Raw genomic sequence first — 27,806 nt, forward strand, 5'->3', positions numbered from 1 at the left:
GGTAGGCAAAAGTGTTTTTTTTTACTGTAAATATGTGTTTATTAACAAATACTAAGCATGGAATGGGTTGCCTGAGTCAGCCAGGAAAACCAATGACTTTCAGAATTTAAGTTATTGATTAACATGCATGACTAGATTGACTTCGGGACACGCGTAGGACGTAATCATCTTCTTTTTTAAAGTAACGTCTGTATTTCATAAGATAAGATGTTCTAATTAACAAACCAAAACAACAGAACGCTTTTGTTAACAATTGAATATTGTTCAAACTAGTGCAGTACACCAATGGTGTTGTCAACTAGACGTGGGACATATTGATGCAAGTGGGTTGTAATAAAGTTAATCACTGAAATAAGCGTTCCAGTTGTATCTGGCCTCTCTCTCGTTAATGGCACCATTACCTGGAAAAGAGAAATGCACACCTTAGTTTAACGTTACGAACAAATATATACAAATGAAATAATTTATTTCTTTAAAAAAAAAGCTTATTTAGGGAAAAGAGCCCAAAAATCACCGTCATATGTCTAAATACTGCAATGTTTAACTCCCTTTTTTCTATGCAATACAATTAAAATTTATTCCCACTAATTGATAACTAATTGGTTAAATTAACATTGATTCATGTAACATCAATGCCTGCCACCAATGAATAATTGTTTCAATTTGATCCGAGAAATGGAAATGGGAGAAAAAACATGCACAAACTGTGTACCAGAGACAGAAGGAGCGAGTTAATATTAGCTTTGTAAAATCTGGGAGAAGGTTACGTGCTTTTGGGTGCACTAGCGGATCCAGAACTTTTGAGGCATATATATATATATATATATATATATATGCCCCAGTGGGGTTCGCAAGCATTTTCACTGAAGAAACGCATTCTCCCGGAATCCACAGCTCAATATTCATCCTATTCAAAAAGGCGGATCAAATTGAGTAAAAATGCTGACCAAAACAGGCCTACTACAATATATTATATTTACTTATGATAAAATTTGAGATTAGAGTGTGGTGCGCCATATTATACAAATGGGTTCAAATATCAATAACTAGCTTATATTATATAGATATACAACTAATTCTATGATTTCTCCATAAAAATAGGACCGCCTCCCCCACTCAAAGAGCCAGATTTTGGAGAGCAGCAGATTCAATCGCCCCACCCCACCCCACCCCTAATCGGCAAAGATACCAGAGGAAAGCGACATAATATAAAAATTATTTAGTAATTCAACTAATTTTGTTCACAAACTTTTATTTCTCCTCAAAAATAGGACCGCTCAAAGCGATTAAGTGGGAAGGACAGTACATGTATTCGCCCTCCCCAACCCACCCAATCGGCCAACAGGAGAGCGACATAATATAAAGATCGGTTAAAATTTCCATAACAAGTTTTAACCGTATAAATATTTGATTGATTCTCTTAACAAACTAAGATTTCTACAAAATAATTGGACCGCCCCCCAACTCGAAACTTGGGGGGGGGGGGGAGGCGGGATTGATGCCCTCCCCAACCCACCAAATCCGCCTACATACTAGAAGGGGGTGGAGAAATAATCTATTTGTAGGTTGAAATATAAATAATAAGTATATATATTATTAGCATAAGTAATACATTTGTATACAAATTGTGTGATTTCTTTACTAAAATTCTTCCGCCCCCTAGATCCGCCAGTGTTTGGGGCAGTTTGGGCGATTAGCAAGATATCTCTTTCAGACCTTGGGTATAAAGGGGTTTATGTGATTAAGCTCATCTGTTTCTAACGAGGGCCAGCAGGTCAACCATTTGCCTTTACCTCCCTTGCGTATGTCAAGTACTTATTAGAGTTGGGAGAACTCGGTGGGACCCTAAATACCGACATTCAAACTCTGGCCGCGATTCAAAATCAAGACCATCTCGTTTAGAGAGCCAAGCGCTTTACCACACAACCACCACGTCCCGGGAAACAGCAAGCATAAAAATTATCCATTCCTAGTCGACATTGGGTTACGAACTCAAGCCTATAAGGCGGACAGCCCTAGTTTCTGTCGCTCAGCCACCACACATCCCGGATACAAACATTTGTCAAAGCTTATTATTCTGACTACACGTCAACACACAAAGTTAACCGTGTGAGATATTCAACGTTTATGCTAACACTAAGAGTAACGAACTTACCGTCCTCATCGAAGAGATGGAAGATGTGTGGAAAATCTTGAGAGTTGAGAACCTCGTCATGGACAGCGTCTAACTCGAGGAAATAGAGAGGAGCGTTTTGTGGATTAGGGAAACCTTCCTGTCTCCATCCGCTATCAAACTCTTGTTTGCTGACACTGCCATCACCTGGTGGAGAACATTTATTTCAAACAAAATGCTTAATGATCCTACTAAGTAAGTAAACTTCCCCAGTCAGACACTGCAATCTCTTTAGCAGATGATATAAAAGTCACGGTTAACGAAAGTGTCATGCTAACACAACGGCCAACTGCCTTTACTTTTCCCTAACTAATGTCAGGTACCCATTAGAACTGGGTGGACTCAGAGGCGCCCTGTGATCCCGAAATTAAAACTCCCATACTTGATCCGGATTTGAACCCGTGAACCCACGTTCGGAAGCCAAACGCTTAACTACTCAGTTACCATGCCCCCCCCCCTTTTGATCGCACCTAATATTCAAGTCATAATGTTTGGATTTTTTTTTCTATGGAAAAAAGGTCAGTGAGAAATTCAGAACATCTTTTTTTTTAATTTGATATCTCTGTGTTATGAAAAAAAAAAGTGTATGCAGTTCAGTGATGTATTTTTAGTTGTATTCTAATTCCAGCAGTAGAATTTTGTTTTGCATGTGTTATTTTAAGAGTTGTTTTGTTTCTCATTGTAATTATAATATCGGTTTGCAGTATTTTCAATTGGCACAAAGAAATATTGTTGAGCTGAGAGTGGCTGGTTTTTAACTTAAAATGCCAGTGAGAATGAAACAGAAAGAGAAGAATAAGCACATAAAAATGGACCAGTACAGACAAATATAAAGACAGAGAGATTGGACGAGAAAAAGTTTTGCTTTGTTTTACATGTTTAGGACGGTGCTTCAGAGCTGAAGATGATTAAATCCTAGCCCGCATGACGACAGGGGATGGGGGCGGACACTGTTCAAACTCGGGACTACCAGACAACATTTCAGAGCACATACCGAACGACCAGGCGACCATTCGAGAAGAAGTAAACTCGTGCGAAAGAGAATGAGAGATAATATTTCGATTTTATTCAATAGCTTGGCTACAACACTTTCTTTTATTTATTTACCAACACATTTTCATGGACAGAAATTACATTTCATAAGAGATAACTAGAGGGGAATATTTTTTTTTAAATCACAAGAAAAACATAAAAAGTTCTTATAAAAAAGAAGCTTATACGATATGTAGTTGTATCCATTAGTTTGAATCAGTCATGTCATTAAATTTGTAATAGATCTTACAATAATGAATCTGTGCGATAAGAAATATTTGTACAATTGTTTCGTTTTAGCGCTATTTCATGCTTTTAGCTTTCTCAATACGCTATGATCCAATCATTTGTCTCACTACGCTATGATCCTATCACTTGTCTCACTACGCTATGATCCTATCACTTGTCTCACTACGCTATGATCCTATCACTTGTCTCACTACGCTATGATCCTATCATTTGTCTGGACCAGTTCTAAAAGTTGGGGTCGGGGGTGGAGAGGGAACGAAAGGGATATCTGGAAAATTTTACCTTAATCGTTTTTTAAAAGAAGAACCTGAATTCGAACTCATGCCTCAGGCCTCACCAAGCCGACATTCTAACCACTCTGCTAGTGAGGTGTGTATGAAAATAGAAGATTGAATAGTTATCTGTTGTTTGCTTCAAATTTAATTTAAAGCGGCGACATATAAAGCGGACTACTTCAGCATATATCACCACCTCAGTCAAGTAAAATTTCTTTCCCTTGTTTAAAGTAACAAACAAAATAATTAATTTCAAATTGTTAATTAACTAATATGTTAATTTTATTTTTATTGATTCTTGGGTTGTCAGGTAAAAGAAATAATTGTGCAATATATCAGCTTGATCTGAGATTGGGTGTTTGAGAAATAACGTGTACAAACTTTTTACCAGACAGACAGACAGCTTTGTAAAGCTATGTAAGTTGTTTTGAAGTAGCTGAGAATTAAGAGTTGATAAAAGAATTTTAAAATATAATTTCTCTTTCTATAAAGTTATTCTAAAAGTGAAAGTACAATTTTACCATCGTCATCAAAATGTAGCCAGAATCTGGCAAACTCGTTTTGTTGCAACAAGTTATCATTGCCAGCGTATCTTTGGAACAAATTGTTGAAGTTTTGTTGACCCCCGGGCTGGGCGACCACGCTGGAAGAGAGAATAATTGATTTTAAAACCAATTCGAGCTATAGGAATACAAAAACAATCTACTAAATATTACAGTGCAATAAGTTCTGCTCTTATCTCGTTGATTGTTTTTGAAACTTTCATGTCAGTCATTCTGTCCTATATATTTTGTTATTCTGTCCATTATATGATGTCAATCATTCTGTCCATTATATGATGTCAATCATTCTGTCCAATATATGATGTCAATCATTCTGTCCTATATATGATGTCAATCATTCTGTCCTATATATGACGTCAATCATTCTGTCCATTATATGATGTCAATCATTCTGTCCAATATATGATGTCAATCATTCTGTCCAATATATGATGTCAATCATTCTGTCCTATATATGATGTCAATCATTCTGTCCAATATATGATGTCAATCATTCTGTCCTATATATGATGTCAATCATTCTGTCCTATATATGATGTCAATCATTCTGTCCAATATATGATGTCAATCATTCTGTCCAATATATGATGTCAATCAGTCTGTCCTATATATGATGTCAATCATTCTGTCCAATATATGATGTCAATCATTCTGTCCTATATATGATGTCAATCATTCTGTCCTATATATGATGTCAATCATTCTGTCCAATATATGATGTCAATCATTCTGTCCAATATATGATGTCAATCATTCTGTCCTATATATGATGTCAATTATTCTGTCCTATATATGATGTCAATTATTCTGTCCTATAAATGGACAATTAAGTACAGATAAATTACAGAAGTATTGATAAGGACGCATTATAGTAATTTGTCAAACTATTTTTTAGCACTTTTTAACACTGTCCAGTCAAATTTCTAAACACTTTCGCTTGCAGCACTAAGTTTGTTTTTGTTTTGTTTTTTATTTGGCAACAGCAATCTTTCAAAATGGCACCTTTAATACATTTTTTTTTGGTCTATTTCTATAACTCTCCCAATCTACAGTATTTCCACAAATGTACCCCCCCCCCCCGGGGGGCACATATGTATAACCCGCATATGTGTATACCCCGCACAAATTACGAAATAAGCACCCACACAAAATCGTACAGCTCGTACGCTTATATACCCCGTCTGCTGCTTCACTTATTGGAAGAAGACAACGAATATGATTAAAGTTTTGATGGCTTCACTAACTATAGCTTGGACATTGATATTACTGAGACTTGCGATTGATTGCGGCTTTATTGCTTGCTTTGTAATCTATACGTTTTGACATTGCCGGTATCGGACAATTAGTTTAGGTGCTTACTTACTTGACACAATTGATAACTGGCATTAAAGTTTCTCTGCCGCATCGGTCATATTTGTTTTCTTAAGGTTTATACTGAGTGCCAAAGTACATTTAGTTTTTACTATATTACAACCACATTGCATAGACCTATCTCTTATAATTTTGTATTCCTATTGATTCCTTAGTGTTTAAAGAACGTCAACAGAATCTGAAAATCAAAGTGGAAGCAAAGGGCAGATCACTGCGATTAACGTAGAGTATGAAAATCCCAATATTTGCAAAGCGATTTATCGGGAACAAAATATTTGAAAAATAAAATAAGTTAAAACTCTCATTGTCTGTGAAACAAAAATCTGGCAATCTCACGTGTATAAACAAATAGTTTAATTTTTAGAAATAAAAAAAAAAATTACCAGCCAAAAATGGCAACAGCAATAATGGCAAGAGATCTCATGATTGTTCAAAGTCTGGCACACTTCTTCAAAAGTAGTGATCGTCAACAAGTGTGGTGTTTATATAGACGCTCAGTCTGGTTGTTACAAATCTAATAATGTCCGGTTTCCGGTCTCATAATTTTCATTTCCTTATCAGAAAAATAAAAACCAAACAATAAAAAAAAAAACGAAGCTAAATTTTTTAAAAATTTATACTATAAAACCAAATCGCCGGATGAGAGGTTACATAAATAGTTGACCAATAAAAAAGTCTGAACTATATTAATCACGTGTTCGTTGTTTTCATTGAGTCTCAACGAACGTGTCCTAATGCTGTTAAACCATGATCACATCCTACACAATGTAGATAGATCATTGTAAACAATTAATATAACTTCTTGGCATGAGACAGTTTATCCAATCCAATAATTTGAATAAAAAACAAAACGCGCGAGCTTTAAGTGAAACTAGCGAGACAACCAAATGGAGGCTGTGAATATTGTACACAATTAAAATAATTTCTTCGCTAAACGCCAGTTTCTCTGATCGGATAATTTGAATAATAATCAACTCGCCACTCAAAACTGTTTAATATGCCTATTACTATTTAATGACGACCTAAATGGGAGATCTGAAGACATTCTTCACTTGGATATTCCGAACTGGGTGCTGAACGCCCTTGTGCGTGGACAAACCAAGATTCCAATCACAAATAAATGTAAACTATTACAGACATAGTTTATTGAAAATGCACAAACGAAGAACTGAAAGTAAATTCTAGTTACAAAACAGATTCCAAATGCATAAAGACGCTGCATAATTCTTTTCTCTCTTCTCATTTGGTACCACGTGGGATCAGTGTCGTGATGAGCCTCATCACCAAGACAACCGACTGGAAATACTTACAGAATTACTCGCCAATAATCTCGTCCAGCTCAACCATTATTATTTTTAACTTAATTTTAAACATTAGTTATAATCTCTATAAACACATCAAAATGTTGTGGCTTTTTTACATTTGTTACTCATATAGGCTACTAGGCATTTATGTAGCTTTTTCATGTAGGTATCCGTGGGCAGGTTTTGACTTAATAAAACTTTTAACTTTTCGATTATATTTTACATTCATGCTAAAGGGTTTTCATAAGTTAAAAACAAAAAAAAAATTAGTTTCTGATTTATTCGTTATTTCCTATTGTTTTCAAATACTTAAGGCGTGTCAAAGCATCGTGCTCAAACACGTGGACGCAAAAAAAAAGCTGTTAAATGTTTGAAAAGTCGAAACTTTTTCTTGTGAATGAAGATGGACGTAGACAAAGAGACCTGAACAGTCTGTCAATTGGACGAGAGTACTGATAAGACGTAATCTATTTCATGGATTTAAAAAGTTTTACTGACTCTCAGCGAATGGCAGGTGAAAATTGATCTATTTATTCTCATCTCAATGTTTATGAAAGTTTAGACATTTTTAATTACAAACAAACATAATCTGATCTGTTGTCAATTAACTTTTCTACATATTTTGAAAATCGACAGGGGTGGTTAATTCTGCATTATATTGTATTTTATGGAGCACTGGGGCAGGAATGGGGTTTATTATACAACTCTGGGACTATTCTTCAACAGAGTAGAGCTAACAGTCGCATAATCATTAATCAAGTGAACCTACGAAAATTCTAACAAAAGAAAAACTAAAGCAAACTACTTTTACCAAATTCTATGGCGTAGCCTAGCTAGGGGACTTAAGATTTAACACTCTTGTCTGGCCAGCGGATCATAAGAATCTTCCTGAGGCACGTATTGATAATTATTTTGATCTTTTTTTTTTGTCAAGGTGGTGGTTTTGTTTCGCCAGGTCTATGCTCCTTAAATACACATGGAAATGAAAAATCGTCAGTTGTCTTAAAATAAAGTGACAGACCCTAGCTATGGCAGCCCCTTCATCAGGCGTGGAGAGACAAAGGTTATATTTTGTGGAAGCTTCTGCAATGCAATAGGGAGAATACAATCAGGGCACCTAACATTGTGACCTACAATGTGGTCATCAAGTTACTGTGGTCTAAAAGCCATGCGATTTACAAATAATGTAAATTAAACGACAAATCCATATATATATCTGAGTCAACTGGAGAATATCTAGAATGAAGCAAATAATTTGAAAAAATGTTGGGGGAAAAGCCTGAACTTTGAGGCCGCAGAAGTAGCTCGATCACAGGGTGTTGAACTTTGAGGCCGCAGAAGTAGCTCGATCACTGGTGTTGATTCATTCCAGTGTCTTCAATACAGGATTTGACTAGTTTTTTATCCTAGACATCTATTTTACCACTAATTAAGGATTTCAAACATTGTCATTGCTTGCAACGCTATTTCTTTGTTTAGCAGAGCTGTCATTTTCAAAATTCCGATTGATGCACAATTATATGAACAACTCGCACGCAAAGCAGGTTTGTACCTCTTGCCGTTCCTTTCATTTCCCGATACAAACAACCAATATTTTAGTAATAGATGCATTCTATTTTCTGCTTGGAAGGTCAACAAATGTAGATTTAATATATCTATATATAATAGATATTTACACTGATTAACAATTGATGGATATAATTATAGAGCTATCATTGTCAATTTCTCAGTTCTCTCACTTAAGTGGTTTTGAAATGTAAATTTATGTCACAAGAAAATCTATAATAAAACAATTGTTTGTTTGAAACACACTTAAGTTCAGGATTGAAATAAGCGTTGAGTGTTTCGACACGATTGTAAGCATGTATTGAATGTTGCAACTGAATTGAATGTGTAGACACCATTACCTACATGGGTATGTCTTTTTACAAAGCTTACATCAACTATCACTGTCTGTCTGTCAAGTAAAAAGTTTATATGAATTATTTCTCTCACACTCATTCTCGGACCAAGTGGGCACTTTGCACAATTATTCATTGGTGTATACATGTCAGACATGAATCAATAATCATAACTATCAAAAAAAAAAAATTAGTCAATTAGTTATCGGTAATTAATTATTTTGTATGATATCAGCAAGGGAAATTAATTCTTCAGTATTCACAGATACGGCTAAGTATCTAGGGTTTCTTCCTTTGTATAAATGAACACGTTTTTTTTCAACCGCAACCATTCTCGGAACAAGTTAAAACTTGAAAAAAATATTTATAATTAAAAAAAGTAACCATTTAGTCAAATAATTATTGGTAATTAACTATTTTGTTTGATATTGAATGAGGGAAATAACTTCTACATTATTGAAACATATAATTTTATGTGCGGAGTTCTTTTCCTTAAATAAGCTTTGTTATTTAAATAAAGATTTTTTCCAATTTTGCTTTATTAAATGTAGTCATGTATAAATTTGTTTTAGTCATGCTACTCTATGAGAGGGGGCCCCTCGTTTATTCTTGAACCCGGGCTGACGAGTACCTTGCTACGGCTCTGTTTCGAGTAGTACAGCGGAACACAAATAAAGACTATGAATAAACATATCACTTCATTCTATATCGACATTCACTGAGAACGAACACAAAAGTCTCTGTCAATGATTTAATAGAGTACAAAAGGTAGTACAAACAACTTTTAAGATGGTCACGTTCAGTCTGAGAAGTAAGCGTTCCAGTTGTATCTGGCCTCTCTTTCGTTGATAGCGCCATTACCTGGAATACAAACATAAAAAGTTGTATAAAATTCAGGGATGAGGGAGATGAACACAGCCACGGAGGTGAGAGAGATGAACACAGCCACGGAGGTGAGAGAGATGAACACAGCCACGGAGGTGAGAGAGATGAACACAGCCACGGAGGTGAGAGAGATGAACACAGCCACGGAGGTGAGAGAGATGAACACAGAGGCAGACATTAGAAACAAGGAATGAGGAGTAAGGGGCAGGGAGAGCAAAGGTAAATAGACCATGAACAGTACTAAATTTATTGAATTTATTTCATTATAAGATCCTGTTCACCATTAGTTTGGTTTTGTTACTACATGCTTAATATAGTCTGGAGACTGGAGCAAGATTAAGAGTGACTATAATAAAACTACGGTGGAGTATTTCGGATTTCATGCATCATTTTGTTAAATACTTTTAACCGAATCCGATTGTTTTGTTGTGTGTTTTTTTAATGGTTGTTGTATCATTTAATAATAGTATATGATAGATCTGTGAGCTTCGGCGGCGTAGTACTTGCAAAGGATATAAACATCTTTAGAATTATCTGGCCAATGCAATACTAGAGAAACTTTTTAAAATAAGTGAATTATATAATTTTGTACGGATACTACTGTAGTTTGTTTTTTTCAAACGTCTAAAGGTTTATTAATGTACATAATTAAGTTTTCAGACAAAACTACATAACAGCTACACTATATCACCATTAGTAATTACATTCTTAATGCAAAGGAATTGTTCTATAGGGAGGGGAGACAATTATGTATTAGAATTAGGAAATTGTTAATTTGAATTACCATAAATCTATCAACTTTCTCTAATGTTCTATAACATTATTATGAATGCACTAAAAATAAACTTCTCTGTCTATGTCTGTCGCATTTTATGTCTCGAGAGACGATCTTTTCCATTGGCAACTTGTATGTAAACATGATACAATCAACCAATTGTAAACTCACCGTCCTCACCGAAGAGTCGGAAGATAGGAGGGAAATCTTGAGGGCCCCGAGGGTCATTGTGGACGGCATCTAGCTCGTGGAAACAGAGAGGGGCGTTTTGTGGATGTGGGAAACTTTCCTGTCTCCATCCGTTATCCAACTCTTGTTTGCTGAGACTGCCATCACCTGGTACACAGCAAACAAGTATTTTAACAAGAGGTGTCTTATTTGTGAACATTTTCGTTCATTGAGCGTCAAATAGTGTATAGCTTACGCATTGAAATCATAGAAATTGTTTTCAATAAATGTTCTATAGTTGAAGTGAAATACAGAGGAGAACAAAAAGAGAGGGAGATAGGGAGTAAGAGAGAGAGAGAGAGAGAGAGAGAGAGAGAGAGTATTTGCTTAGAGATTCAATCAAATAAAATATGCATTACGTACCGAGAGTATAATGCCATAATTCTCAATGATAATTGATACAAAATTATCTTATACTATACTGATATTATTTAGAAGTATTTGAAAAATATGTTGTTGTTTTTTCCTTAGTATTTTATGCGAAAAAGATTTTGTAATTCGTATTGTAATAAATATCTATAAAACACTACACTACAATGCATTACACTAAAATACACTACAATACATTACACAACATACATTACAATACATTACAATACATTACATTACACTACACTACACTACACTACACTACAATACAATACATTACACTACAATACATTACACTACACTACAATGTATTAGACTACAATGCATTACACTAAAATACACTGCACCACAATACAATTCCCTACAGTACACTACATTATATTACATTACAATACACTACACTACACTACAATACATTACACTACAATACATTACACTATAATAAACTACACTACAATACACCATATATCACTGGAAAATAAAGCTAACATATTAATAATGAAGACTAGGAATTACAACATAAAATCTTTAATTAATGGATTTAAAAAATTTAAAAAAAAAGTGTTTTTATAGAGAGGTATTTATTATTTCGACAGTAAAACATAAAAGTAGTTTTCTATAGTTTCCACTTGCGCTGCCTGAGACGCATAATGGGCATCTCTTGGAGGGACCATGTCTCCAATCAGGAAGTTTTGAGATTGGCCAATATGAACAGCATGTATGCTCTCCTGACACAAAGGAGATTACGCTGGCTCGGACATGTCACCCGCATGCCAGATGGTAGAATCCCGAAAGATATCTTATATGCTGAGCTTGTGGAAGGAGTCAGACCCAAGGGCCGCCCAAGACTAACATATAGAGATGTCTGCAAGCGAGACATGAGAGCCTCAGGCATCAGTGAAAGTATGTGGGAAAACATAGCCAAAGACCGGAGTGCATGGAGACAGACTGTGCGTGCTGGGACAACCCTTGCTGAGAACAAAAGAATTGAAGCGGCTTTAATCAAGAGGGAAAAAAAGAAAGCTGCCCTGTCTGCTAGCCCTAAATCAGAGGCATACAAATGTACGAATTGTGGCAAAGTCTGCCGTTCTAGAATTGGCTTGATTAGCCACACCAGATTCTGCCCCGTCTCAAGATTAAGCCAAAACCAGTGACTCACTTGGGCGCATCCATTGCCTTTCGAGACAAAAGGAGCCATATATATTTCATATCCCGGTAACGAAAATGTTTCTGAGCATCCTATGCTTAAACATAAGAAGAAGAGACAATGTTGAATATATGGTAATAGTCATCTGCATAAAATCGTTTGCCATCCTTAGGAATAAAAATAATTAAACCTAAACTACTTTCAAAATATTTCTCATAAATATTTTAGCGTATCTTTTTTAATAACAGACGTTATACTGGAACATATTGACTTTGAAATATTTGATTTTTATTAATATTAAGCTTTAATACTTTCTATTTATTTCTAAAGGTTCCATAACAAATGCACACCTCCTCCTGATGGATAAGTAAGAAGATCTAGAATTTAAATCTAGTTCTTTGCTGTTCTTTATTATGATTGGGGAGCCAAACCTTTTTCTTTTTTCAATTCAACAAAATCATGGTTTAGAAGTACACGTGTATTCACTTACATGGTCATTCACTTACATGGTCATTCACTTATATGGTCATTCACTTACATGGTCATTCACTTACATGGTCATTCATTTACATGGTCATTCTTTACATTTACAACAACAAATTTGACAAACTGTCATTTCAGAAATAAACAAACATTAACCTTTAAATAAAAAAGTAACCAGCCAAACATGACAGCAGCAATAATGGCAAGAGATGTCATGATTGTTGAAAGATTGTCTCACTAGACTGATTCATGAATCAAAGAAAAATACAAAATTTTTATCAGCTCATTTTCTTGTTCTGAAACATTTTGCTGCGTTATGGTGAGACCTTTGATTGTAGTTTTATACAATCCTGGTTCTGGTTTTATCATGTTAATTCTCTTATCAAAGAAAAAAAATCTCATTTGTTCAGAGATATTGAAGAAACATTCGTACTCTGACAAGACTTACCCAAAAGTTGGGTTCTCAGTTTAAGGATAAGAAATCAAGATATTTAACAAAAGTATTAAAAAGACTAATTCTTCACCAACCCATTAGCACCATGTTAGGGTCATTAAACACCGACATTCATCGTGAAACACTGACCTGTTGTTGTTTTTTTTCTACTGGATCTAAACTTTCACCCAGAAATGTAATCTAAAAAAATAAAACTATATAGAACAATACAAGCAGCAAACATCCAGGAAACCTTGTTGGGCCAAAGTAAAAACAGGAGACGTTTGGGCCACGAGGCCTTCATTATCTAGAAACAAAGGAAAAAGACAAACAATGAACACAAAATAGGTATTTAGTTCATTTCTCCGCCCGATTTTGTTGTTGGCTATCAAAGGAGAAAAGAAAACGTCATCTCTTAGAACCATGACACATGGACCAGGTGGAGAATTAGAAGTAGTTTAGACTTTTGAGATTAGACAAACTAAACATATTACAAATACTTTGTGTTTTTTTATGTGTCGAATGTTATTCAAGAAGAGCTTGTGGTCAAATGGTCATATGTCTTTTATTTTTTCTTGTTCTAGCATGGATATTTTCTTTTATTTAGAATCTATCTCCATCCTGCTAGTTACAACCACAGAAGTAAATATTTAGATATTTAAAACACAAAAGAAAAATCTTACTCTGGAACAAATGCAACCTAACACAACTACACCAAGCTGCATTAAACTTTCAACAAACATTCTTATCAGAAAAAGACATTAAGCAACCAGTCGATGACCTATGTAATTTCATTTTAAAATATCTCAAAAACATTATAGAAAATCATATACCAATTAATTACATATGAAGTATGTAAATAAATGCTGGTTTAATAATAGATTAAAGATGCTTTGTAAACAGAAGGAAAACCTATATAGAAAATTCAAAGAAACTAAGGCAGAAAAAGTTTATAAAAAGTACATTAAAATTAAACACTTAACCCAAAACGTAAGCAGACAGCTGCAGAGTGAATACATAAACATTGTAATATCTAAAGATAACAACAAAAACCTAAGGTCATACATTAAGTCTAAGAAAACGGAAACAATAGGCATAGCGCCATTAAAAGGAGAAGACAACTTAACACATAATGATACTGAAACTAAAGCTAACATCCTAAACAAATTCTTTGCATCAGCATTCTCAGTCCCAGGAGACAAAGACATATTATTTAATTTGATCCAAGTAGACTACATAGGTGATATAGAAGTACAAGAAAAGGAAATCCAAAAACTATTAGCCAACATCAAACCGAATAAAGCATCTGGACCTGATGGTATTCCAGCTAGATTACTCAAGAACTAAGCAATGAGCTAGCAACAGTGTTCAAAACACTTTTTCAGGCATCTCTTAACCAGGACAGTACCAAAGGACTGGAAAGAAGCTAATGTCACCTCTTTATTTAAAAAAGGAGAAAAATCTGACCCAGGAAACTACAGACCAGTATCACTTACCAGCATCACATGTAAAATCCATCACATGTAGCAACATTATAAACCACTTAGACAAACGCGTTCATTTATCTGCCCAATTATCTATTTGGATCAAACTGATTTTTGTTTCTTTTTTTTTTTTTTTTTTTGAGTGTGGGGAGGGGGATTCATTGGGGGAAAATGTGCATTTACTAAAGTTTTTATTGAGAAAGTTAGGGAGAGGGAGGTTGTAGCCAAAAACTTAAATATTAAGTTATTTCGAAATTAAAAGCATATCGCTGAAATATGCATCTCTTTTTTTTTAGGGGGGGTGGTGTTTAATCTCTGCGGATATTTCTTTTTTCAAGAAAGAGAAAGAGATTATTTTCATGTCTTATTGTATTCTACTATACAAAATATTATTGGGAATGTGGGATGTGGATGTAAAATTTAGTAACAACAACTATAAAACAAAGTCAACATGTAGATTTGGTTGTCTAGAAATACATTTATTTTCACTCAGTAACAAAATGCATCAATAATTTACAATAGCATGAGATTTTAAACTAATTGAAGACTTAGTCACTAAAATATGCGTTCCAGTTGTATCTGGCCTCTCTCTCGCTGATAGCACCATTACCTGGAATGTAAAGACACTCAAGTTGTAGCTTCCAATGAATTGAGAGAGAGAGAGAGAAAGAGAATGTGAAAGAAGCATTGAAACATTTATTAGAGATAATTAGATAGATAGATAGATAGATAGATAGATAGATAGATAGATAGATAGATAGATAGATAGATACATGATAAAATTTCGATACAATCACAGGTTATGATCGCACATTACAATCCTGTGATACAATATCTTGAACCAATCATATGATACAGTCACACATGCACAGTTTGTAATCACAAAATACAATCACATAAGTCAATCACAAAGTAACATCACTGAGGGTAATATACTCACCGTCCTCATCGAAGAGATGGAAGATGTGTGGGAAATCTTGAGAGTTAAGAACCTCGTCACGGACGATGTCTAACTCGAGGAAATAGAGAGGAGCGTTTTCTGGATTAGGGAAACCTTCCTGTCTCCATCCGCTGTCAAACTCTTGTTTGCTGACATCACCGTCACCTAGAGGAAAAACAAAATGTATATTAATAATGTATTTTTTTGAAATTCTATTACTTAGAATTATGTGCTCTAAATGATATGGAAAGTGTTTATTAGTGTGGTTGATATTCATACAGTGAGGCCAATCCATAAATAGCCAACGTTTTGTAGTATCCGGTGTTTCAAGAAATGGCATCCCAACTGTATTTTTAGCGGCCCCCGAAAGGGAAAAGACGCGATTAGTTTTGTGTGGAATGTCTGCCTGTCCGTCCATTTCGTTTAGATTTCGTAAACTAGAAAAGATACAAAAAATCCGACATCATATTTTTGACCTTTTAAAGTTCTGATGATGCAACGACTACTTTTTTCTTTTCTGAAAGTGAAAAATTTAATTTAAAAATCAACTATGCAAGCATTTTTTTTTTCATAAAAATACACCATTTTTAAAACTATTCACTATTAATAGTAACAAATACAGGAGGCTATTTAGTAAGGGAGATGGCTATTTACCATATTTTTAACATATTTATGCAAACGGTTTTAGATTTTTTGTAAAAAAATATTTGTTTTTTGCAAATGTATTGCTTCACTATGTAAGTTCTGTCATATTAACTACTACATTTTTGTTGTTTTTTTTAAAGAGAAAAAATCTATTTAATATGCATATAAGTGGAATATAATTTTAAAAAATAATTAATAAGTAGGTTTTCCTATTATCGCGATCTGGATGACTGGCTCATCTTATTATTCCACCATGGTTGACCACTTCGGGAGCCTATTTTGAGTTTCCACACAAACTGTCTTTGTAACCTTGTTAATCTAAACTTCTTTCCCGTGACAAAAAAAAAGCAAAATTTAAGACAATTAATGTCGGTTGGTGGTAGAGATGTTTACTTGACACCTTCGTTCACTGTTGACCACAGATGAGTTAGAAGTGATTTTCTGTAGTCACCTCTAGGTTTAACTGGACGTGTACCAAATGGTTATTGACATCCACTGTTGGACATTTTAATTTGTGTACATTGTACACAGAGACGCTTGTTGTCTTATTACTTCAGCTTTCAAGTAGGAGAAAGAGAGACAGAAAAAAGAGAGAAAAAGAAGGGCAAAAAAAAAAGAGAGAAAAAAAGATGAGTAAAGAAATACAGACAAAATATTGAAAAGAAAAGAGAAGAAGAGTAAAGGTAAAGGAAAAAGAAAGAAAGAATGAGAGAATAGAGAGAGAAAAAAAGATTGAAACAAGTAAAAAGAAAAGTGAAAGAATGAAAACGAAATAAGGAAATAGAAAGAAAGAAAAATTCGAAAAAAAAGACAGAGAAAGAAACTAAAAGATAGTGATAGACAGAAAGAAACAAAAGAAGGAAAAAGAGAGCAAGAAAGAGAATGTTGATTTTTATTTCGATTGTTATATTCAAGAACATGTTTACCATTGTCATCAAAGTGAAGCCAGAACCTGGCAAACTCGTTTTGTTGCAACAAGTTATCATTGCCAGCGTATCTTTGGAAAAAATTGTTAAAATTTTGACCTCCTCCTCCGGGCTGGGCGACGACACTGGAATAAATAAAACATAACTATACAAGCATTTTGAAAAAAATTAAAAGGAAAAACTTTAAAAAGTAAGATGGTTGCTCAATGATTGGATTCATGATTTGAATCAAAGATCTAGTGAAAACCATTTACATTTCTTTCTATTCACATTAAAAGGCCAACATAGTAATCCTTTCAGCGTTGTGCATATAGTTTACATATTTGTATTCAGCTAAGATTATTTGCACTTGGTGGTATTCAAAGAACAGTTGATTTTTTTTTCATTGTCCTAAAGATGGACTCAAACTTTCATGGACGCTGAGTTTACACATCAATGACAATCAATAGCAATTTTTTGTTCAGTATCACGTGAAGACAACGGAATGTATACTTCTTATTACGAGAATTATCACTTTCAATAAATGTCTCGTCTCTTGTCTCAAGAGTAGCTAACACTTTCAATAAATGTCTCGTCCCTTGTCTCAAGAGTAGCTAACACTTTCAATAAATGTCTCGTCCCTTGTCTCAAGAGTAGCTAACACTTTCAATAAATGTCTCGTCCCTTGTCTCAAGAGTAGCTAACACTTTCAATAAATGTCTCGTCCCTTGTCTCAAGAGTAGTTAACACTTTCAATAAATGTCTCGTCCCTTGTCTCAAGAGTAGCTAACACTTTCAATAAATGTCTCGTCCCTTGTCTCAAGAGTAGTTAACACTTTCAATAAATGTCTCGTCCCTTGTCTCAAGAGTAGCTAACGCTTTCAATAAATGTCTCGTCCCTTGTCTCAAGAGTAGCTAACACTTTCAATAAATGTCTCGTCCCTTGTCTCAAGAGTAGCTAACACTTTCAATAAATGTCTTGCCTATTGTCTCCTGTCTCATGTCTATGTTCATTCTTTAAGGACTTTTTTCTTCTCGATGAAGAGTTGTCTACGCAATGGTTCAACAACTTATATGCTAGACATTTGACCAGAAGTCTAAATATTGATCTAGCAAAAGGAAACAAGATTTTTGTTTATCTAGTAATAACTCACGTTCTGCTGATTGCAATAAAAAAGAAATAATTTTAAAAACCTTTACAAACATTTTTAAAATGTACATAGTATAGAAAAGAAACAAATTATGTGAACCATAAAAAAACTTACAAGCCAATAATGGCAATAGCAATAATGGCAAGAGATCTCATGATTGTATAGAGCCTGTCACACAAAGTAGCGAGAGGTTACATATGCGCTGTTTATATAGAAACTTTTCTGTGGTCGTGACTTGTGAAACATGTTTTCTATGCGGGTTATTAAGTTCAAATTTTAATCTTTTTCGTTTCCGTTCTAATATTTCTCATTTCCTTATCCAAAACAAAAAAGATTAGATCATAGACGTATATATACTATATCTAGACTGGACATGGAGACTTTTTAACACTACAAAATTTTTTTAGAAAGTTGGATCAAGGCATTGTTTTGTAAAGTAGTTAAAAGAAGTAAAGTTGTCTTTTTTTTCAACCCTTACCTATGTAACATGGAATTTAATTTTTAGATCTAGATCTAGTAATTAAACATAAAAAATAAGAGTACTTTAGTCTCATTATTTTGGAATTGCTAGATACATGATCTAGAAAGATCTAGGTAATCAATCTATTTAAATGTACATAAGATGATTTAAATCAATATGAATTATTTCCATCTAGGATTTTTGAAACATTATCTCAATGAAAAGAAACAGGAAAATGGCTTTGTTTCATATCTTGGCGTGAATATCTGAGAATGATTTTGTATTATTTATAAACTTTGAAAACTAAAGATCATTACTTTTCTAAGATAGAATAGATTGATTCGGGCGACTTCCCATGGAGCCTGAAAAAAGAGTTTACATACATAAAAATCTATATATAGATTGGTATGACAATCGATCAGTCGAGGATAAGAATTTATTTCCGGTTTCCAGTCTAGATATAATATACAAGTCTATGGATTGGATATTCGGGTTGTATGCACTGTGGAATCTAATCTAGCATTCTCTGTTATGCTCATATATGATTGCATGATTCTTAGTTAAGACTTAAAGGTTTATTTTGAGGTAACCGTGCCTTCTATTTAAATATGTGTCTTCTTCTTCGTTCTCATTGATGAGGTTGCGTGCCAATGTGTTATGCGCCAGGTGGCCCATTCAGCCTGCTTTTCTTTTGGGTGTGCCCCCCTAGCATTTGATCAGCCAAGATCGTCTGCAAGGCAACAATTGTTTAATTTCGGCGTTGTCTCTCTTTGATTAATTACTAATAAATTCGTATACAAATTGTGTGATTTCTTTACTAAAATTCGTCCCCCCCCCCCCCGATCTGCCAGTACCATACTGTGGAATATATTTAATCAAATCTATCAAAATTTTCTTTCCTGTAAACAAGGCAGGTGAAGATAAGTCTCAAAATTCCCAAATGATTTGTTTCCCTTGCCGTTATCTTCCCTTTGCCCTAGGTCTTCGCGTTAATGTAACTGTACAATTATCTATTTGGATCCCACTGTTTATTTATCTCTTTTGATATGTCTTTTTTTTTAGTGTGGGAGCAGGGAATTCATTTGAGGAAAAATGTGCATTTACTAAAGTTTTTATTTAGAAGGTTAAGGAGTGGGAGGTTGTAGCCAATAACTGAAATATTTAATTATTTCGAAATTAAAAGCATGTCACAATTATAGAATTGGTTGTATAGTCAAAAATGTTCTCTACTTAATAGCGCCGCTTTTATCAATAGGCGATGACGTCATTTTCAGTAATTTTGTGTGTGCACTATTTGCTCTCCCCTTGTCGCTTTGTCATAAATTTGTTATATGACGTGAAACTTTTCTTCTTAGTCGTTTGTTTCATTCACGCCATATTGCTCGTGAGAAGCAGGCTGTATCTTTTGAGCTCTTGAATTGTCCTTGTGTCTTCGGTACTGGACAGCCTTATCAAAACCCCCTACCAGGGGGGTTCGAGTTTAAAAACCCCTACCAGGGATTTTGTGTTTAAAACCCCCTACTAGGGGTTTTGAGTTTTAAACCCCCTACTTGGGGTTTTTGCAGTTAACCCCCCCCTCTTCTATAAAACAAAACAAAACAAAATGCAAAAATCCCCTAATTCCAAGAGTACAGTTAAGGGAGATTTTGATTTTAAAACCTTCTCCAAAATTTACGATAAACCCCTCTTCAATATAAAAAAAGTTAATTACGCACTCAAAATGTTAGGAGCGTAGCTAAATGGGTTTTGACTTAGTTTTTAGTTTAAACCCCACTTCAGCGGGGTTTGAAGGTAAAAAATACCTCTTCAATAAAAATAAAAGCAAATTACTCACACTAAAATCTATGAACGCAGCCAAAGGGGTTTGAGGCTAAAAAATACATCTTCAGTGTAAGAAAAAAAGCAAATTACGCACTCAAAATGCAATAAGCGTTGCCAAAAGGGGTTTTGAGTTTAAACCCCTCTTCTACAGATGGAGTTTGTTTAAAGTTTAAAACCCCTCCAGATGGTTTTGAGTTTAAGATCCCCCTACAGAGCATTTTGAGGTGGAAAACCCCCAACAGATGATTTTGACGATAAAACTTCTCTTTTCGATATAAAATCTAAAGCAAACTACAGTCACTTAATTCCAAGAGCGTATTCAAGAGTGGTTACACATTTTTACCAGTGGCAGGGCTCCCTTAATAAACTGTAGTGAATAGTCATCTGCCGAAATTGAAAAACACTAAATGTGGCTCAACAAAGATGGCTAAGACAGATTTTAGTAGTTAGTTATAGAGATCGGGTTTAAATCAAGGAAATCCTATGCCGAACTGGGAGTCGACCCTTTACTAAGATTGTGAGAGAGCTACGCATGAGGTTTGCGGGACAAAATTAATTACGCATAAGAAGAGTTGCAATGATATCCTAGTACAACTTGACGCCACTCATTCACTGAGGTCCTCATGGCAGGTGGGAAGAGGCTTCAGACATTACCAGTCACAGATTTTTATGGAAACAGCTTGACGTCAAATGCTCCGAACGGCGCGGTAGGGTCTAAGTCAGTAAGAATAGCACATTAGGTTTTTGAAATAAAACTTTTTAATAGCAGGAAAATGCACTGTAGATACCTCAGAATATGCATTTTGTTCTCTTTCAATATCAGAAATAGTGCTTGGCGGCGGGGCTTCGCCCGCGCTGGGGGAGCTCCTAGCGCTCCCCCAGACCCCCTTGCTAGTATTGGCGGGCAATCTACAATTTTTCCACTAACTCATGGAAGAACCTATTCTAGGGCACAATAAACGTCTTTCGAAAGAATGAAAGGTCAGAATGCAATAAAGATTATGTACACACACACATAAATACATATTTTAAAAAAAAAATTCGCGGGTGGGGTCGGGTGGGCGGGAGAAAAATATTCCCCCCCCCCGAAAAAAAATTCTGGCTACTCCCATGGTTTCAAGTCTCAGGTTTCAGGACTGAGGTTTCAAGTCTCAGGTTTCAGGACTGAGGTTTCAAGTCTCAGGTTTCAGGACTGAGGTTTCAAGTCTCAGGTTTCAGAACTGAGGTTTCAAGTCTCAGGTTTCAGGACTGAGGTTTCAAGTCTCAGGTTTCAGGACTGAGGTTTCAAGTCTCAGGTTTCAGGACTGAGGTTTCAAGTCTCAGATTTCAGGACTGAGGTTTCAAGTCTCAGGTTTCAGGACTAAGGTTTTTCAAGTCTCAGGTTTCAGGACTGAGGTTTCAAGTCGCAGGTTTCAGGACTAAGGTTTTTCAAGTCTCAGGTTTCTCGTTTTTCAAGTTTTTGGTTTTTAGAGCCTGAGGTTCCAGATTCCAGATTGCGGCTTCCTATATTCAGATTTGGTGTTATGACGTTATGAGTTTGTTACTACTCTGAATTTTGACTCTTCATCGTGGATGAATATTCGTCCTGTCTAGAAGATACTTATGTTACCTTGAACAGTTTACAAAATCTTTGTCTTGAAATGAAATATTAATGAGGTCAATACTATTTTCTCAGAAATACAATTAAAGTAATTAATTTGAACGATATAATACTAGATTTATAAGTACTTGTATATGTATATCATTATCATTGATCATATGTCATTTTTCATTTTCATAGATAAATCTATATTTTTAATTTAAATCATCATACACATCGTTTATTAGTTTATGTACAGCTGGGTGTGTATGGTGTGTCTGTTGGGCTGAGCTTTGGCAATAAAAGTAATAATCAAATATAAATTAATTATAACACACAAAAACATTGCAAAAATATTACTTTTAATACCTAGACACATTAATAAATCAGTTATTGGACCTTAAGACCTGACATAGTATATCGCTGAAATATGCATCATTTTTTTTTTATCTCTGAGGATATCTCTTGTTTGGGAGAGAGAGAAAGAGAGAGGAGATGAACTATTGAAAAGTAGTTTTAGAGGAGGTAACAATTTGACATCTTATTTCCCACCAAGCTGGTTTAGGACAGAGATGGTCTGGAATTTTGGACATTTTTTTTTTGGTCACTGTAGTAGATGCCTTTAGAGTGCAATTTGTGCTTTTTCTCTTGCAAGTACAACCGAATTGTAAGGATTCTTATTCGTTTTTTAACGTGCAGTTTCTCGTGATTGATCTTTTATTGGTGTGTTTAAACTTCAGTACAGAGTCAACAGTTTTAGGAGATTGTTTTCATGTCTTATTGTATTCTACTATACTAAATATTATTGGGGGAAAATGTGCATTTACTAAATTTTTATTGAGAAAGTTAGGGAGTGGGAGGTTGTAGCCAATAACTTAAATATTAAGTTATTTCGAAATTAAAAGCATATCACAGAAATATGCATCTCTTTTTTTTTAGGGGGTAGGTGTTTTATCTCTGCGGATATTTCTTGTTTCCAGAAAGAGAAAGAGTTTATTTTCATGTCTTATTGTATTCTACTATACTAAATATTATTGGGAATGTGGATGTAAAATTTAGTAACAACAACTATAAAACAAAGTCAACATGTAGATTTGGTTGTCTAGAAATACATTTATTTTCACTCAGTAACAAAATGCATCAATAATTTACAATAGCATGAGATTTTAAACTAATTGAAGACTTAGTCACTAAAATATGCGTTCCAGTTGTATCTGGCCTCTCTCTCGCTGATAGCACCATTACCTGGAATGTAAAGACATTCAAGTTGTAGCTTACAATGAATTGAGAGAGAGAGAGAGAGAGAGAGAGAGAAAGTGAAAGAAGCATTGAAACATTTATTAGAGAGAATTAGATAGATAGATAGATAGATAGATAGATAGATAGATAGATAGATAGATAGATAGATAGATAGATAGATAGATAGATAGATAGAAAGATAGATAGATAGATAGATAGATGATAGATAGATAGATAGATAGATAGATAGATAGATAGATAGATAGATAGATAGATAGATAGATAGATATAGATATAGATAGATAGATAGATACATGATAAAATTTCAATACAATCACAGGATATGATCGCACATTACAATCCTGTGATACAATATCTTGAACCAATCATATGATACAGTCACACATGCACAGTATGTTATCACAAAATACAATCACATAATTCAATCGCAAAGTAACATCACTGAGGGTAATATACTCACCGTCCTCATCGAAGAGATGGAAGATGTGTGGGAAATCTTGAGAGTTAATAACCTCGTCACGGACGATGTCTAACTCGAGGAAATAGAGAGGAGCGTTTTCTGGATTAGGGAAACCTTCCTGTCTCCATCCGCTGTCAAACTCTTGTTTGCTGACATTACCGTCACCTAGAGGAAAAACAAAATGTATATTAATAATGTATTTTTTTGAAATTTTATTACTTAGAATTATGTGCTCTAAATGATATGGAAAGTGTTTATTAGTGTGGTTGATTTTCATACAGTGAGGCCAATCCATAAATAGCCAACTTTTTGTCGTATCCGGTGTTTTAAGAAATGGCATCCCAAGTGTGTAACTGTATTTTTAGCGGCCCCCGAAAGGGAAAAGACGCGATTAGCTTTGTGTGGAATGTCTGCCTGTCCGTCCGTCCCGTTTAGATCTCCTTAACTAGAAAAGATATAAAAAATCCGACATCATATTTTTGACCTTTCAAAGTTCTGATGATGCAACGGCTACTTTTTTCTTTTCTGAAAGTGAAAAATTTAATTTAAAAAATCAACTATGCAAGCATTTTTTTTTCATAAAAATACACCATTTTTACAACTATTCACTATTAATAGTAACAAATACAGGAGGCTATTTAGTAAGGGAGATGACTATTTACCATATTTTTAACATATTTATGCAAACGGTTTTAGATTTTTTGTAAAAAAATATTTGTTTTTTGCAAATGTATTGCTTAACTATGTAAGTTCTGTCATATTAACTACTACATTTTTGTTTTGTTTTTAAAGAGAAAAAATCTATTTAATATGCATATAAGTGGAATATAATTTTAAAAAATAATTAATAAGTAGGTTTTCCTATTATCGCGATCTGGATGACTGGCTCATCTTATTATCCCGCCATGGTTGAAAAGCAAAATTTAAGACAATTAATGTCGGTTGGTGGTAGAGATGTTTACTTGACACCTTCGTTCACTGTTGACCACAGATGAGTTAGAAGTGACTTTCTGTAGTCACCTCTAGGTTTAACTGGACGTGTACCAAATGGTTATTGACATCCACTGTTGGACATTTTAATTTGTGTACATTGTACACAGAGACGCTTGTTGTCTTATTACTTCAGCTTTCAAGTAGGAGAAAGAGAGACAGAAAAAGAGAGAAAAAGAAGGGAAAACAAAATGAGAGAAAAAAAGATGAGTAAAGAAATACAGACAAAATATTGAAAAGAAAAGAGAAGAAGAGTAAAGGTAAAGGAAAAAGAAAGAAAGAATGAGAGAATAGAGAGAGAAAAAAAGATTGAAACAAGTAAAAAGAAAAGTGAAAGAATGAAAACGAAATAAGGAAATAGAAAGAAAGAAAAATTCGAAAAAAAAGACAGAGAAAGAAACTAAAAGATAGTGATAGACAGAAAGAAACAAAAGAAGGAAAAAGAGAGCAAGAAAGAGAATGTTGATTTTTATTTCGATTGTTATAATCAAGAACATGTTTACCATTGTCATCAAAGTGAAGCCAGAACCTGGCAAACTCGTTTTGTTGCAACAAGTTATCATTGCCAGCGTATCTTTGGAAAAAATTGTTAAAGTTTTGACCTCCTCCTCCGGGCTGGGCGACGACACTGGAATAAATAAAACATAACTATACAAGCATTTTGAAAAAATTAAAAGGAAAAACTTTAAAAAATGAGATGGTTGCTCAATGATTGGATTCATGATTTGAATCAAAGATTTAGTGAAAACTTTTTACATTTCTTTCTATTCACATTAAAAGGCCAACATAGTAATCCTTCCAGCGTTGTTTGTTTAGTTTTTATATTTAAATTCAGCTAAGATCATTTGCACTTGGCGGTATTCAAAGAACAGTTGATTTTTTTTTCATTGTCCTAAATATGGACTCAAACTTTCATGGACGCTGAATTTACACATCAATGACAATCAATAGCAATTTTTAGTTCAGTATCACGTGGAGACAATGGAATGTATACTTCTTATTACGAGAATTATCACTTTCAATAAATGTCTCGTCTCTTGTCTCAAGAGTAGCTAACACTTTCAATAAATGTCTCGTCCCTTGCCTCAAGAGTAGCTAACACTTTCAATAAATGTCTCGTCCCTTGTCTCAAGAGTAGCTAACACTTTCAATAAATGTCTCGTCCCTTGTCTCAAGAGTAGCTAACGCTTTCAATAAATGTCTTGCCTATTGTCTCCTGTCTCATGTCTATGTTCATTCTTTAAGGACTTTTTTCTTCTCGATGAAGAGTTGTTTACGCAATGGTTCAACAACTTATATGCTAGACATTTGACCAGAAGTCTAAATATTGATCTAGCAAAAGGAAACAAGATTTTTGTTTATCTAGTAATAACTCACGTTCTGCTGATTGCAATAAAAAAGAAATAATTTTAAAAACCTTTTCAAACATTTTTAAAATGTACATATAGTAAAGTGCGAAGTTCGAGCGCATTAAGCCCGCTGGCAGCAATTTTCAAGTTTAGATTTTTATAGCACCGTAACGGTCTGACCTATGAAAAAACTGATGGTATTTCTGAATTTCTCGTCCTTTTTTCTATAAAAATAGATTGGATTTAATGTATCACTAGGCTTAGTTAAAATTAGATACGAAGTCAAAGAGGTGTATGGTAAGTATCGCCAAGCGTACTTTTCCTCGAGCGGATTTTTCCCCAGTTAGTAAGCTCGATCGGGTTGGTGGAAGGTTCGAGCAGATCAAAGAAAATATATCTAAAAAAAATGTTTTAATATTTAATTTTTACTATAAAGTCATTTTTTCTTACTCCAGCGCAAGAACACCATCCATTGCACCATTTCCCACCCTCCACAACTTCAAATAGTCTCTTTGAGCTGATGAGCCATCAGACTTAAAAATAGCCTTAATCCCATTACCCATTTCCTTCACTACCGGGTAGTAAAAAAGAATAATTCCACACCACCTGAGTTTGACCTCACCATGAACTTAGCCTTTACAAGGAAAAGGAAATAGTATGTGTCGGAAGTAAAGAAAAAAGGTGCATGCGCAGTAGCAATATAGTAGTAATTTGGTAAACATTCAAATAAAAAACTTAAAGCAATAAAAAGTGAACTGTTCGAACCTCTTGTCAAATCGGGACTGCTCGAACTTCGCACTTTATAGTATAGAAAAGAAATAAGTTATGTGAACCAAAACAAAAATTACAAGCCAATAATGGCAACAGCAATAACGGCAAGAGATCTCATGATTGTTTGAAGCCTGTCACACAAAGTAGCGAGAGGTTACACATGCGCTGTTTATATAGAAACTTTTCTGTGGTCGTGACTTGTGTAACATGTTTTCTATGCGGGTTATTAAGTTCAAATTTTAATCTTTTTCGTTTCCGTTCTAATATTTCTCATTTCCTTATCCAAAACAAAAAACAAAAGATCATATACTTATATGTACTATATTTAGACTGGACATGGAGACTTTTTAACACTACAAAATTTTTTTAGAAAGTTGGATCAAGGCGTTGTTTTGTAGAGTAGTTAAAAGAAGTAAATTTGTTGTTGTTTTGTTTTAACCCTTACCTATGTAACATGGAATTTAATTTTTAGATTTAGATCTAGTAATTAAACATCAAAAATAAGAGTACTTTAGTGTCATTATTTTGGAATTGCTAGATACATAATCTAGACAGATCTAGGTAATCAATCTATTTAAATTTACATAAGATGATTTAAATCAATATGAATTATTTCCATCTAGGATTTTTGAAACATTATCTCAATGGAAACAAACAGGAAAATGGCTTTGTTTCATATCTTGGCGTGAATATCTGAGAATGATTTTGTATTATTTATAAACTTTGAAAACTAAAGATCATTACTTTTCTAAGATAGAATAGATTGATTCGGGCGACTTACCCTGGAGCCTGAAAAAAGAGTT

General features: G+C 34.3%; 3 protein-coding genes across 3 annotated transcripts; all 3 read right to left on the reverse strand.

Moving 5' to 3' along the window:
• Positions 1-239: 239 nt before the first annotated feature.
• LOC106058039 (uncharacterized) lies at positions 240-6,207 on the reverse strand. Its single transcript, XM_056012656.1, has 4 exons — positions 6,047-6,207; positions 4,251-4,372; positions 2,156-2,320; positions 240-401 (listed from the first exon to the last, which is right to left on the reverse strand). The coding sequence occupies exons 1-4, from the start codon at positions 6,085-6,087 to the stop codon at positions 340-342; spliced, it is 390 nt and encodes a 129-aa protein (XP_055868631.1). The 5' UTR covers positions 6,088-6,207; the 3' UTR covers positions 240-339.
• Positions 6,208-15,130: 8,923 nt separating this feature from the next.
• On the reverse strand, positions 15,131-18,580 carry LOC129923115 (uncharacterized). Its single transcript, XM_056012644.1, has 4 exons — positions 18,428-18,580; positions 17,184-17,308; positions 15,613-15,777; positions 15,131-15,282 (listed from the first exon to the last, which is right to left on the reverse strand). The coding sequence occupies exons 1-4, from the start codon at positions 18,466-18,468 to the stop codon at positions 15,221-15,223; spliced, it is 393 nt and encodes a 130-aa protein (XP_055868619.1). The 5' UTR covers positions 18,469-18,580; the 3' UTR covers positions 15,131-15,220.
• A 4,686-nt stretch (positions 18,581-23,266) lies between these two features.
• On the reverse strand, positions 23,267-27,241 carry LOC129923117 (uncharacterized). Its single transcript, XM_056012668.1, has 4 exons — positions 27,081-27,241; positions 25,387-25,511; positions 23,894-24,058; positions 23,267-23,418 (listed from the first exon to the last, which is right to left on the reverse strand). Exons 1-4 carry the CDS (start codon positions 27,119-27,121, stop codon positions 23,357-23,359), a joined length of 393 nt encoding a protein of 130 aa, XP_055868643.1. The 5' UTR covers positions 27,122-27,241; the 3' UTR covers positions 23,267-23,356.
• Between the last annotated feature and the right edge of the window lie 565 nt (positions 27,242-27,806).

Source organism: Biomphalaria glabrata, chromosome 1, assembly GCF_947242115.1.
Source record: "Biomphalaria glabrata chromosome 1, xgBioGlab47.1, whole genome shotgun sequence".
Lineage (NCBI taxonomy): Eukaryota > Metazoa > Mollusca > Gastropoda > Planorbidae > Biomphalaria > Biomphalaria glabrata.